At 34.9% G+C, this 14,535-nt stretch overlaps 1 protein-coding gene and 1 long non-coding RNA gene across 4 annotated transcripts in view; one reads left to right on the top strand and one right to left on the bottom strand.

Moving 5' to 3' along the window:
* LOC136810947 (zinc metalloproteinase-disintegrin-like EoMP06) overlaps positions 1-13,793 on the top strand; it is a 179,583-nt gene extending 165,790 nt beyond the window's left edge. Inside the window, exons 7-28 of one of the 3 annotated variants that reach the window (XM_067067533.1) lie at positions 71-128; positions 364-424; positions 827-915; positions 1,212-1,274; positions 1,440-1,511; positions 1,627-1,802; positions 2,006-2,087; positions 2,308-2,386; positions 2,646-2,697; positions 2,835-2,934; positions 3,122-3,193; positions 3,379-3,480; positions 3,750-3,833; positions 10,521-10,571; positions 10,927-11,002; positions 11,206-11,311; positions 11,471-11,602; positions 11,713-11,791; positions 12,293-12,376; positions 12,566-12,701; positions 12,898-13,078; positions 13,254-13,793. In XM_067067533.1, coding sequence (XP_066923634.1) covers positions 71-128; positions 364-424; positions 827-915; positions 1,212-1,274; positions 1,440-1,511; positions 1,627-1,802; positions 2,006-2,087; positions 2,308-2,386; positions 2,646-2,697; positions 2,835-2,934; positions 3,122-3,193; positions 3,379-3,480; positions 3,750-3,833; positions 10,521-10,571; positions 10,927-11,002; positions 11,206-11,311; positions 11,471-11,602; positions 11,713-11,791; positions 12,293-12,376; positions 12,566-12,701; positions 12,898-13,078; positions 13,254-13,371 — 2,053 coding nt within the window. In that variant the 3' untranslated portion in view covers positions 13,372-13,793. The remainder of the gene's footprint in view (positions 1-70; positions 129-363; positions 425-826; positions 916-1,211; positions 1,275-1,439; positions 1,512-1,626; positions 1,803-2,005; positions 2,088-2,307; positions 2,387-2,645; positions 2,698-2,834; positions 2,935-3,121; positions 3,194-3,378; positions 3,481-3,749; positions 3,834-10,520; positions 10,572-10,926; positions 11,003-11,205; positions 11,312-11,470; positions 11,603-11,712; positions 11,792-12,292; positions 12,377-12,565; positions 12,702-12,897; positions 13,079-13,253) is intronic. The other 2 variants (XM_067067535.1, XM_067067534.1) reach the window with 2 other exon arrangements.
* On the bottom strand, positions 4,980-8,090 carry LOC136810942 (uncharacterized). Its single transcript, XR_010847176.1, has 3 exons — positions 8,008-8,090; positions 6,376-6,448; positions 4,980-6,128 (listed from the first exon to the last, which is right to left on the bottom strand). It is a non-coding gene; the product is annotated as an uncharacterized lncRNA (long non-coding RNA).
* Positions 13,794-14,535: the final 742 nt, after the last annotated feature.

Genomic DNA, 14,535 nt, shown 5'->3' with positions numbered 1-14,535 from the left:
GATTTCCAATGGCAACAACTTTCAAAGATGTAGTCTTTGGTCTTTTTTCTACTTCTTAATTCTTTTTCAGGGGGTTGATTCAAACAGAAGGAGGGAAAGACTACTTCATCGAGCCATACAATGCAGAGGTATCAAACAATTCTGTTGTTTATTCGTAATAAAACAAAACGAGTATTGAACATTGCTATGTTCTGTAAGCGCCGTAGCGATACTTTGAAGATCTCCACTATGGATTATTTTAAAAAGAGTGTTCAAAATTCTAAATGGAAAGTCTGTTCGATATGCCGACAACGCCATTTTTTAACAACATTGTTAAATTTCCTCAAACATAGCAAGAATGATATCCAATGTTGATTCTCGTAGGTTGTAGGTGGATACATCATGTACAGAATGGAGGATATGAAAAATAAACCAAAAAACTTTGGTAAGTCGCTCAGATGGTTTTCACAGTTAGACCCCTGTCTCACAGCCCCGGTGGAACTTTTTTCTTCAGTGGGGATAAAAATCACTATCCAAATCCCAATGGAGATAGAAATCTTATTGTTCCAAGGTTAAAAAAGACAGTGGGATAACTAGTGTTTTGGAGTGCAATTTTTAGACATTTTAGACATTTTTGAGTGGGGATGAAATCAAAGTCTGACAATCCAGAGTATTTTCCTACCGGGGACCAAATTTTTGCCAAATTTTCTATTGGGATGGGTTCCCAGTCGGTCTGTGACACAGGGGTGTACAGTTGAACTGTGTTTTAAATACGGTGAAATAGCAAATTGGTGAATACACAAGCTTCAGTAGCTTCATTAGAATTTACCCTTTTCTTTTATTTCAGGTCATAAAAGACACGAACCGATAGATGACGTCGAATTCCAAACAATATTAGAGGATGATTCTAATGAGAAACGACATCGTCGTGTACGTGTGAGTATTAATGGATTTTTATGAAGGCTACTGATGATACTTGATGGATGAGGGTTCGTTCACACTGGAAGGTTTCCTTAGTAAAACAGTAGTTATAAAACCTTTTATGTTTTACAACAGAAGCGTGCACACAACAAAAGGTTAACCGCATTGCATCGGCACTTTCATTTGATTTCATTTAATTAAAAGTCACAAGCTCAATTATCTTAAAGGTTAGGGTAGGAGCAGCCTTTACCCAGTGCAAACGTGCCCTAAGAAATCTGTTTAAACTATTATCATATTCCAATATCCATTAGGCGCGACGATCAACCTCCATTTGGAAATACGTGGAAACAGTCGTGGTGATTGACAAACGAAAGGTGAGGCCCTTAGAGATTCTTAACTTTTGATATCTTCTTAAATCCATCAATATGACTGACATGTTGTGTATAAATAATACCCCTGCAAGCGCTCATATTACATCAATTTTGGTTGTGGCAATTTCTATGCTAAGTAATTTTTGATCTTATCTTCTTCAATTGCAGCATGACTTATGGGGAGGAGACCTGGAAACGAGTCAAACAAAAGCCGTCGAACTAATGAACTACGTCGATGCGGTGAGCTGTTGTTTTCCTTAACGTGCTTGATCGAACGAGTTATGTTGTAAGGAGGAAGGAGGTGGTCTGAATTTCTGTCGGTATGAATATTTATGCATCATCATTTCTTGTTCAGGTTTACAAAACGATGAACGTTCGCATTGCATTAATCGACGTCATCGTTTGGAACCAGAAAGACATGATCAACGTTAGCGAATCTGCAGGGACAACGCTCACCAATTTCAGGGCGTACACATTGAATGTGATCAGTGGCGAAATGGACATTTATCATGATAACGCACAGCTCATCACGTAAGTGCAGCTTGATGTGGATTGAACAGTTATCAGGATATAAAATTTATTTTTTTCGTCAAGACGTTGATAACTTTTGCTCAGATGACAACATTACCATAAATGATTTTTCACCCAAACTCTACCATAGAACTGTTTCTGTTGACTTTGTACACGAGATGAGATGCTTTCTCAATATTTCAATGGAAATTCATTTTTTTTAGAGGCATAGACTTTACAGGTTCAGTTGTTGGGCTAGCTTCTATTGGTGATGTTTGCTCAAAGTCTTCTGCTGCTGTAAACCAGGTACAAAATTTTATACTTGGGCAAGCTATAATAATCGCACCTACCTTGCACAAAGTACATTTAGCTATTTTAACTGTGATATTTTCAATATTTCAATTGTCTCTGAAATTTTTTAGCATTTGAGAGAATATTTCAGTATAGTAATAGGATCCTTGTTTGCTGGCAAGATTTTGGATTTGAAGTTATGGGTGATATAATTAACTGATTATTTACATTTCAGGACCACTCTTCCAATCTTGCCATATCTGCGAACACCGTAGCTCATGAATTGGGACATAATTTAGGATTCTATCACGACAGTAAGTGATATTTTATAGAGAATAACACTTTTGGAAAATGACCTGTTCTATTTGAGCGTCCCCTTCAATTAAGGATGTTAGCGTTAAAATCGCTTTCTGTTTGGGCCTAGAAAAGCATTTGGCGTTGAAAGGGAGATGGTTAACGAATTATTTTGTCCCAAGTTCTTTTGTTACCCTTCTTATTCATGGGTTCCAAACAGGTCTCAAAACGTTAATTCATTGAGTTATCGTTTACTGAAAATATTTTCTGGTATTTTAGCTGGAGGTTGTGTTTGCAGCAATTCACCCTGTGTCATGTCAGCATACGCGCCGTAAGTCAAATAAAACTTTTCAAGTTGGAACATTATAGGTCTAATTAGGTCATTAGGTTTTACGGTTTTACATATTGATTGCCAGTCAGGGTATATCATATTGTGTGATTAATTTCTCTTAAAAATATTTTTTTCAGGAGCACCCAGGTGAAAGGATTTACTGACTGTTCTGTCGACACTTTCAACCAGCGAGCGAACAACAGCAGATATCCTTGCATTTATGATTTACCGGCTAAGGTATATTTCATTTCACAAAAGAATTTATCCTATCATTTCAAAATTCAAATATTCTAAAGGTATTCAATGTTTGTTTATGATAGTTTACTAAGCTTAATAGGAGATTCTTCTTTTTGATTCGAAATATCCTTTGAGTTCACGATATTTTCTGGCCGCCCCCTTTAACAATTTCTAATCCCCCTAACAGTTATTCGAAGAGCAGCAATGCGGAAACGGATATCTGGAAGAAGGTGAAGAATGCGACTGTGGAACGGAACAGGTTTGTTACCCTTTCCAGAAATCATAACATGAAACCCAATCATTTTACCGAAAGATTTTCTTAGAAAGAATTTTACCTCGGATGCACTTCAATTTTTTTTCAAAGTCTCAAAGAATTTAAATATTTTGCAGCCAAAGTCTCTAATGTAGATTTTTTTCTCAAAACACGTCATTTCTCTTTTCTAGGATTGCAGACTTACGGGAGCCGACAAATGTTGCAACTCGACAACGTGTTTGTTAAACGAAGGGGCGAAATGTGCAATCGGTTCTTGTTGCGATGATTGTCAGGTAGGTCTTCCTTTAATTTCCAGAAACATTTTCAATTGACCTTCGCAATGATTCTTACTTTACACATTCATTGAAAAATAAGTTACCCATGTTTATGGTACTCCATAACTCTCAATTTCTTGGAAATGAGTAATTTGACAGTCGAGAATTTTCTTCAACAATTTTATTCCCTTTAATTAGGGCACAATTTTGAGAATTCAAGGAAAATAACATATAGTTATACAAGTTATTTGCATCAACAAGTGACATTCTCTCTTCCACGATTTCAGTTCAAAACGAAAGGCTCACTTTGTAGATCCATGCAACATGATGATTGTGATTTGGAAGAATATTGCACCGGACAATCCGAAAATGTAAGTTGAATCTTGATCCAAGAATTTGACTATTTTTGAACTGCGTCAAACGTAAAAGTTTTATTCAAAAACGCTTGAGCTGTGTTTTTTTTATTTGTAAAACGAGCTTTTCAGAAGGTCGGCAAACCAGTAGTTATCCGCTACAAATGTTAGGAATAATCATGAGTGACGACTTCTGTAACATATTCCCAATGCTTTAATTTCAGTGTCCGAGAAACGTTGACATTGTTAATTTCAGTGTCCGAAAAATGTATACATTGTTAATTTCAGTGTCCGAGAAATGTATACATTGTTGATTTCAGTGTCCGAGAAATGTATACATTGTTAATTTCAGTGTCCGAGAAATGTTTAACATTGTTAATTTCAGTGTCCGAGAAATGTATACATTGTTGATTTTAGTGTCCGAGAAATGTATACATTGTTAATTTCAGTGTCCGAGAAATGTATACATTGTTAATTTCAGTGTCCGAGAAATGTATACATTGTTGATTTCAGTGTCCGAGAAATGTATACATTGTTAATTTCAGTGTCCGAGAAATGTATACATTGTTAATTTCAGTGTCCGAGAAATGTATACATTGTTAATTTCAGTGTCTGAGAAATGTATACATTGTTGATTTCAGTGTCACTGGGCGAAAAAAGAGATTTCCAATGTGTGGAAAGGCGTGGAAAGGTGACAATTCCACATCTTTCCAATGAGTGGAATGATGGTCTTTTCACATCCATTGGAAAGTTAATAAGGTTACCTTTCTATCTTTCCACAAGGTCACCTTTCTAACTTTCCAATCAGTGGAAAGATCATTACTCCAACTTTCCAACTATTAGAAATTTCACTTTTCAAAATGGTGGAAATACGTAAATGTCAACTTTCTACATCTTTCAACTGATCAAAAATTTCATCTTTCCACATCGATTGGAAAGTTTGTAAGGTTACCTTTCTATCTTTCCACAATATCATCTTTCTAACTTTCCAACAATTAGAAAGTCCATATTTCGAAAAAGTGGAAATACGAGGAAATATCAATCTTCTTCCACATCTTTCCATACTGTTCAAAAATTTCATATTTTCACATTGATTGGAAATTTAGTTAGGCTATCTTCAAGCATTTGAAAATTCTTTTTTCTAAAGGTTGTAAAAACGTGGAATTTACGTTATTTCTAAATCTTCCAAGCTATTGGGGATTTGATCTTTCAACAATAATGGAAAGTTACAAAGGTTTGAAATCTGAAATTCTTTCCAAACAGCTGAAAGCTCTAATTCCCACAAGAAATTAAAAGTTATATAATTAGTGACAAGTTGCGTTTCTTGCTATTAATGCTACTAATTTAAGAGTAAAATTTTGACTAATAAAATATTTCATAATTATATGCTTTTACATCAATAAGTTAAAAGTCACTTAATCATGCATGTGATATGAAAATAAAATCTAGAGTACACAGTTTTTTTCATAAGAATTTCATAAATCCAGGAAAGCCTCAAATTTTTCAATTTTTGGAATATCTTTCATTTAATCGTCAAAATTTTCTCTATTCAACTAACAAGTATCGTCTCAAACGTGAGCAAAAGAGGAAGGAAACAAGAACTAATAATTTCAAATTTCAAAAGCCAAAGAATAATTTTAAGCCTTGTTTATTTTATAAATGGAAGACAAATAAATTGTAACTGAAAAATATTTTGAGGCTCAGCATGATTTTTAAAAGTTTGCAAATATTTGAGTATTGCGATTCTTATAAAAAACTTAATCTAATCACAAATAATAATTTGAAATAATTGAAAATGGCGAGGAAGAAAGCTTGAGAAATTAAATTCAGCTACCATAAACCAGATTTTATATACTTTATATATTGAGGGTTATTTTTTTCTAAAATGTTTAGAAAACTCTAAGGTTGCAAAAAAAAATCATTGTCAATCTTGCCTGGGCACTCTTTAAAAGCTTAAGAGTATAATGATGAATCATCTTGAGGATCTAAAAAACTAATACATAAATAATAAATAATATAAAAAACTCTTGCCAAGATAATCTAATTTCCATTGATTTCAAATTAAATGAAAAACTAAAAATAATGGTAAACTGTATATGTTCCAAAGAGGAAACTTGGATAAAAACATGAAGCACAAGCAAAACCAAGTTTACATCAAATTCATTTGATAATTGTTCAAAAGTCAGCTTCCACTATATAGCTATAAAAATTGGTATGCAGCACTCATTTGAATGGCTGGGATAAATTCATAAGTCGATTTAATCGATATTGAAAATCACAGCATCCTACAACACTTTGATTGGACCATCTCTCCTGAACAAAATAAGAAAATACAAAAACATTTAATTTATCAAGTCTGCCAGAAATCTTAAAAACTATCAATTTTGGTACATGATACCAGCAGTCAAGTTGTTGCTTGCATCTCCCTGATGCCTGAAGGAGAAAAGTTTCTAGTACGAATTCAGTTTGTAATGCTCTTATTAGTTAAACTAATTAGGAATGCTCTCTGATTTTAATTGTGTTGAATACAAAACAAATTTGAAGAAAAATACATACTTACAATATAAAATTTATTGCCGAACAATAACAATGATTTTATCCATGTTCACATCAACATTGTCGAACGTTGTGACCTGAGGTGAGGAAGAGTAAAGCATATTTACACACCAGTTTGAATTAAAGAATTATCTAATCGCAGCTGTAAAAAAAGCTGAAAGCATTTAAAGCTGAAACTTTTTTATTCTTTTATCCATCCCATTTAAAATGCCTAACATTTTGTGTAATCAGAGAACAATTATTTCTATCATTATGAAAAAAACAAAACAACCAAAAATTTACTTCATTCTCACTTTAGTTTAGCTAATTTGTTTTAATTACAATTTTCAAGAGACAATTTGATGCAATAACCGTAGATTTCATACTTCTTTGTGCTATTCTGTAAATCTTGAAAAAAATATATGGAGCACAACCCTTTCATAACAAATGGGCCAGGCTGGACTTAAAAAGGTTGGTTTGTCAATACCCAAACCCTAGATTTTGAAAATGGGTAGGTTGGAATGTAAAAATTATTTTAATTTCAAGGTTTAGTTCCTAGTTTAGTTGTTCCCTTCTTAGCCTAGGACCCTGCCGACGCACCGGACTTAACGAACACTAGACACGCGAAAGTCCGGTGTAAAATGAGAATTTTTTTTACCACTGGACAATCTCTACACCGGACTTAAGAAAGTCGGATGTCCGGTGTTGGAGAAGGATATTTTTTTCCACCGGACATGACCAGTCCGGTGCATCCGGTGTTTCTTAATTTTTTGTTTCATAAATGTCCGGTGTCCAAAATTCCCTGTATGCAACACCGGACTGACACCGGACTTATTGCGTCCGGTGTAGCGAAAGGATACTTTTTGCCACCGGACAAATACACCGGACAGTCCGGTGCGTCGGCAGGGTCCTCTTAGCCTCAATTGGACTGCATGGAATTTCCACAAAAATGTTAGAAAACTGCTGAAAATCACATCCTGAATGCAAAATATCAAGTGCAAATAAAGGGGGGGGGTTGTAGGGGTTTGAAATCCTGTTTTCACGTCAAAATTTTTGCTGAATCCTGGAATCCCGGAATCCCGAAAATTGAAAAATATAATAACACCGTCACACCAGTTTGTACAAGTTCAAATACAGGCTAATGACAAAAAATAAGGCCAAATACCGTCACCGTCTAATTTTAAAATACCGTTTTCCTGTCTTTCTTTTCGTCAAATCCCATAATACCATACTTAAAAAGGACCAATCCCGTCACACAGTAAAAGTACAACCCCCTCCCAATAAAGGACGGCTATTCAAGTTTCCATTGAACCGATTTCTATATCTATTTATTTAATTTGAATAAACTTTACAAAAGTCTCATAAAACATGTCTAGGTCTGTTTCTTTAGAATTTTAGAAATACAGTATTTATTGTTGCAATACATTCACTAGAAACAACAATCATAGAAAGAAAATATCTAGTCAAAGTCCCCTGAAAAGGCATTAATGTGATATTGCCAGAGGCATCTCTCAGAAAAAAGTGACAGACTGCTGAAAAAGTGCCAAAAAAAGCATGTGAAGAGTCTCAGAAAAATTATTCCAGCTAAGACAAAAAAACAAAGGCAAAAAGGACATTTTCAGTTCTAGTAGTTAAAGTAGCTAAATTTGGTACTTACAAAGGCTTAGGGGAGAAATCAGGTCTTATACTTCAGTCTTCTTCCAATGACTTGGTTTGGCTTGCTTCCTGCTTTCATCAACCAAAATTTTGAATGACTTATTTTTCCAATGTTATGAATTTGTTGACGAAAATTAAAACCGGGGGTTACAACCGGACAACTCAAAGTCGTTTTTAATTATTTAGCACATGTTTAGCACAATATTTACACTTTGCTAGGTGCATAGAGATTTCAAACTTATTTTAGACTTTTATATATTCTGAAAATTAATCATGTATTGAAACGTACTTGAAAAAAGGATATTTTTACAAGTTATTCTTTACCCCCAGAAATCTTATGTTTTTCATTAATATTCAAGATGGCCAACGCGCCATAACCAAAAAAGCGCTAAATTCTGAGCGTGCGCGCGCACACATTTAGACTTTGAAAAGTGGGGTTGACAAAGTTTTCCTTGATTTTCTGATATGCCTCAAAATGGCACTATCTTATATAGAATAGATTATGCCAAAAAAGTGAAGCTTTTAATTAAGGGATATTAGGAATAAGTAGGGTTGATAATTTGAATCGTTTGATCCGGTTCCGGGGGTAGTAAATATCATATTTTTGAAAATTTGAAAGTGAAGAAAACAACTTTCCATAGATTGGAAATTCCACTCTTCTTCCTAAAATTAGGAAAGTTAGTAATAGTCTGAATAGTCATATTTTTGAAAATTGTAAAGATGGAAAAAATCATCTTTTAACAAATTTCCATAGATTGGAAATCTCATTCTTCTCCGGGGGGGGGGCACTCGATCTGAAAACGACCATACGTTCGGCCCAAAATTTGGCTTCTAAAATCGGACCCTTACAGTGCAGTGAATTTCCATGAAAAATCATACCCTTACAGTGCACTTTTTCAAAATTTCTTGCCCGTAAGGGCGAAAATTTTTGCAATTTTCCAAGAAGATGTGGAATTTTTCCTCCAAAATTGACCAATTTTGTGCCAATTTTACCAAAAAATTGGCCTTTTATCACAATTTCCTACCCTTACAGTGCAGTTCAGTGGTGTTTTGTAATTTCCTACCCTTACAGTGCACTAGCTGAACTATGAAAAACCTACCCTTAAGGGCCGAACGTCTGGTAGGTCATTTACCTTGAGTGCCCCCCCCGGGATTCTTCTTAAAATTAGGAAATTTAGTAAAAGTCATATTTTCGAAAATTGGAAAATTGGAAAAAATCTACTTTTAACAACTTTCCATAGATTGGAATTTTCACTCTTCCTAAAATTAGGAAATTTAGTAAAAGTCGTATTTTAGAAAATTGGAAAATTGGAAAAAATCTACTTTTAACAACTTTCCATAGATTGGAATTTTCACTCTTCCTAAAATTAGGAAATTTAGTAAAAGTCATATATGGGCTCTTCCAGAAAAAATCCGTTCATGGGGGGTGGAGGATGAATTGTCCAGGGGTATTGAAAAATACCAAAAAATTGCAATGTCCAGGGGGTAAATTCCAATGTCCAGGGGTAATTTTTTGTATCCACGGGGTTGATTTGATGTTTGTCCAGGGGTATAACCCGTGTCCAGGGGGTTAAAAATCAAAATGTCCAGGGGTAATGCATGAAAAAAATAATATATCCTCCACCCCCCATGAACGGATTTTTTCTGGAAGAGCCCATTTTCGAAAATTGGAAAATTGGAAAAAATCTACTTTTAACAACTTTCCATAGATTGGAATTTTCACTCTTCCTAAAATTAGGAAATTTAGTAAAAGTCGTATTTTAGAAAATTGGAAAAGTGAAGAAAGACCGCCTTTCAACGAATTTCCACGATCATAGAAATATCATCTTTCAATTTTTTGGAAAGATAGTGAAGATGAAATTTCCAAAATTGGAAATATGAAGAAATGAGATCTTTCAACAAATTTCCACAAAATTGTAAAAATGGTCTTTCGCTAATCGAGGAAAGATGTTAAAGATGAACATTCCAACATCTTTCCAAAATGGAAAGCTCTAATTTCGCCCAGTGTGTCCGAGAAATGTATACATTGTTAATTTCAGTGTCCGAGAAATGTATACATTGTTAATTTCAGTGTCCAGAGATACATTGTTAATTTCAGTGTCCAAGAAATGTATACATTGTTGATTTCAGTGTCCGAGAAATGTATACATTGTTAATTTCAGTGTCCGAGAAATGTATACATTGTTAATTTCAGTGTCTGAGAAATGTATACATTGTTGATTTCAGTGTCCGAGAAATGTATACATTGTTAATTTCAGTGTCCGAGAAATGTATACATTGTTGATTTCAGTGTCCGAGAAATGTATACATTGTTGATTCCAGTGTCCGAGAAATGTATACATTGTTAATTTCAGTGTCCGAGAAATGTATACATTGTTAATTTCAGTGTCCGAGAAATGTATACATTGTTAATTTCAGTGTCCGAGAAATGTATACATTGTTAATTTCAGTGTCCGAGAAATGTATACATTATTAATTTCAGTGTCCGAGAAATGTATACATTGTTAATTTCAGTGTCCGAGAAATGTATACATTGAAGACGGAAAACCTTGCAACAATGAAACAGTAAGTAGTCTGCCAACATACGTAGATAGATAGATAGAATCGGTATTCGATATTTAACGTGGATTGCCTAGTAACTAGGACTTTCAGACATTCTTTCGATTGTTCTCACGGGGTCCACAGCCAGCCGGTTTGGCTATCATTGGATTGAACGGAACATTGGAAGAAGCGGGAAATCCTTGGTTTGAAACGCTAACGCCTTTGACAACTTGGCCATCGCTCCTTAACTCATTAGATGTTTTTTTTAATCATAAAAATGTTTCATTTATCTCAACTACACGCTAGTACGTTTTACAGCAGTTCCCAATCCTGCTTAAACAATTTTGGTCTTGATCTATAACGTGAAATTTATTTTAAGGGAGTCACTCAAGGACTTTGTTATTCAGGATTTTGCAAGATACAAACAACACAATGTGAAACATTGTGGGGAGAAAGTAAGTCCACTAATCATATGGTTGTGACGAAACTATCATATCTGTTAAAGTTGATTTGAAAAAACCCTAGCACTGTATCTCTCGTGTCAAACCAGTAAATGTTTAAATGTTTCTTTTTTTAATTATTTGCGTTGATATAACTTAAAAACGTGTTGTTTACTCACAAAATTTGAAAATTCATTATTCTTTTCTCTTCGCACTAGCGGGCGCCAAAGCAGAGAATCCATGTTTCAACGCCAACGTCGATGGGGACGGCTTTGGTAACTGCGGAACCAAAGAAAACGGAGATCATATTCCTTGCTCAGAAACGTAAGTTTATAACTTCCTTTCAAATCACCGCATGTTCACGTTTACGTTGGTTAAAAAAACCGTATTTGTTTTTTAAGCGACGTTTGACCCATTTAATACTGTTTTGAGGAATTTTTTCGAACTGTTCTAACCCTTTTCTTTCTTCTGTTTTTTCTGCAGAAACAAGCTTTGTGGAAAGATTCAATGTGACAGCAAACCAGGAACTAGTCTACCGAGGTTTCCGAAGATCGGAAGTAACCGTGCGGTGAAGATCACAACGTATTACGTCGGTGGGAGATCCTTCGACTGCAGGTAAACAATTCATATCTACTTCAACTGCTTACTTTTAAGTTACTAAACATACGTTTACAACAACATAAATTCATGGAACATTTCTTTTGATATTTTTTTGGACATTTTAGGGTTGTGAAGATGGATTACCCGAAGAATTTAGATGATCCAACGATGACTTTCGATGGAACAAAATGTGGTGACAATTCTGTAAGATTTTTCATATCATGGAACGTTCAGTTTTTTGATTTTTGAATCCAACAATAGCTCAAATACTAAAACTTTGTTCTGATTTCAAATGTTTTAGATAAAAAATTTACTTAGCCGATTGGCTTTTCCAGAAAAAAATCGTATACCCCCTGTTGAGAAGGTCCATCCTTCTATGGCTGGAAATGCTGTACCCCCCCTGGAACTCCAGGTAATTTCAGGCTTAAACCCCTCTGGAATTATGAATTTTCGTAGGATTTAAAAAGCTACCCATGGAATTCCAGTTATTTTTGACAGATTTTTGTATCTCCTTATGGAATTCCACCACATATGAAACCTTGCTCCCTTGGAACGGAAATAGACCTCATCAACAGGGGGTATACGGTTTTCTTCTGGAAAAGCCCAACGAGAACTCCCATAATCACACTGTAATTCATTTAATTGAATGATCTTCCACCATCCTTGGATATTTTGAAGTACGCAGAGGTTATTTTGATGTTTTAGGTCTGCATCAGCAACAAATGTGTAAACATTAATTCATTACCTCATCGGAAGACGTGCGAACCAGGTCAATGTAAAAATGGAGGGGTAAGTAAAAAACAGGTCGTATTTTTCACAAGCTATTAAATGAACGCAACAGAGACTTTTCCTTTCATTCTTCTACAAGACCTGGTTGATTTCATAATGCCAGTTATACTGGATTTATCCTTCGGTCCAATTGATTTCCTTATCGAGGTTAATAATCAAAACTAGAATTATTTTCAATTTTTAATTCAGGTTTGTAACAGTAACGGAAATTGTCACTGCCCGAATGGATGGGCGTGCCCGTATTGTAATGTGACCGGTATCGGAGGGAGTTTGGATTCCGGACAAGGATGTTTTAAAAACGAGACAGACGGAGGTGAAGGTGGAGGTACACAAATTTGAATTTAGACGGAAATATTCATTTTGATTGAAGCCAACTTTCTAACTGCTTAAAAGGCATTATTTTGAGCTAAATACACTTTCTCAATCCCAGTAACCACGAAAATGATTCTTATAGGGAGGGGTAACTAAACTCTTGCACGCTGTCTTCATACAAAAGTTTCCATTGTTTTTTTCTATGGCAGGAGAAGGTGGCGGGGAAGGTGGTGGAAAGGGCGGACAGGGCGGAAATTCAGGAGAAGAAACAGACGAATACCTAGTTTACTTGTGGCTCCTCCTGATCCCCGTCGTCATCTTGGTCGTGGTCCTTCTTATCCTCAAGAAAGATGTCATCTGCAAAAAGACCAATCCTAAGCGGCAATGGAGGTTTGTCTTTCTCTGAAGGCTTCTTTTTAATCTTTCACATACACAGTCAATACTGCGAATGTTAATTTGGTTTTATTTCAGACTTGGTTTTAATATATTTTTTTCATTACATACATCAAACTCAGCAATAAAACTTCCCTTACTAATTTTCATATGCAACATTTTTTCTTTGTAGAGTTTCGGCAAGTGATGGTGGGGCATACGGCTCCAATCAAACTGGCCAAAAAATAAACACCGTCAAAGTTCAAGAAAATGATCATTCAGAGCATTTCGTCAAAAATCCGTACGCTTAAGACTTACAGATGGAAAAAATGTTTTCCTTAGGACAAACTTTTGTTACAAGTACCATTATTACAGAGCTTTAAGTGCCGGAACCATTCTTTTATAAAAGGTTTTAGACATTGTTTTAAGAAATTTCAGTGATTTCAAAATCACGATTAGGGATTACACGAGGATCTCCTGCTCATATCAGATGTATTCATTTAAAAGATCAATGCGACCATAACTTGAAAATTTTCTGCAATTTAGCTTGGTTTAGTTATCAGTTTGTAAATATCTAGTTTTAGAATTTTCATAGATTTTATACCTTCGGTGTTTGAATTTCTTTTCAAGAGATATTTTAATCTTATTGTAAATTATTTTGAATTATAATCTTAAGTTATAATTTCAAAAATCTTAACAAACTATTTTCTTCATTGAGCTGCTTTGGTGCCCTATGAACAGAATATTCGTTTTATTTACACCGTCCCAAAGAGAAAAAGATAACATGTTTATCCAGAGTCTCTATAATAAATCTATGATTGTAACGATGGGAACATCAGTGCAAATTATGATGAAGGACTACATAGAGTTTTGTTAAAGATAAAATGTGGTTGGAAATAAAGTTGCATGATGGTCCTTATAATTTACTGAGGTATCCTTCGAATGAATTCCTTTGCCTTTGCAAAGTTCAACAATAATTTGCATGTTCTGAAAAGAAAAAGAAAATAAATTTTATGGTATTTGATTTACTGGAAGACATAATAAATAAAATTTGTGTAGTCCGTTTATTAACTAAGAATTATTTAAATGTTTTGAACAAGAAGAATTGTTTTGTCAATTTTCTGGCTCGAATTTTGGACTCGTACCAAAGAGTCGTTGAATTTGTTAGCTGGAGTTTTGACTCGAACCTTGGGGTTGAGGGAAGGACTCGTGCTAAGAGTCGTTGAATTTGTTGGCTGGAGTTTTGACTCGAACCTTGGGGTTGAGGGAAGGACTCGTGCTAAGAGTCGTTGAATTTGTTAGCTGGAGTTTTGACTCGAACCTTGGGGTTGAGGGAAGGACTCGTGCTAAGAGTCGTTGAATTTGTTGGCTGGAGTTTTGACTCGAACCTTGGGGTTGAGGGAAGGACTCGTGCCAAGAGTCGTTGAACTTGTTGGCTGGAATTTTGACTCGAACCTTGGGGTTGAGGGAAGGAC

Source organism: Clytia hemisphaerica, unplaced genomic scaffold, assembly GCF_902728285.1.
Source record: "Clytia hemisphaerica strain Z4C2 unplaced genomic scaffold, Clytia hemisphaerica genome assembly, whole genome shotgun sequence".
In the NCBI taxonomy this organism is placed as follows: domain Eukaryota; kingdom Metazoa; phylum Cnidaria; class Hydrozoa; order Leptothecata; family Clytiidae; genus Clytia; species Clytia hemisphaerica.
This window is presented reverse-complemented; position numbering and strand designations above follow the sequence as displayed.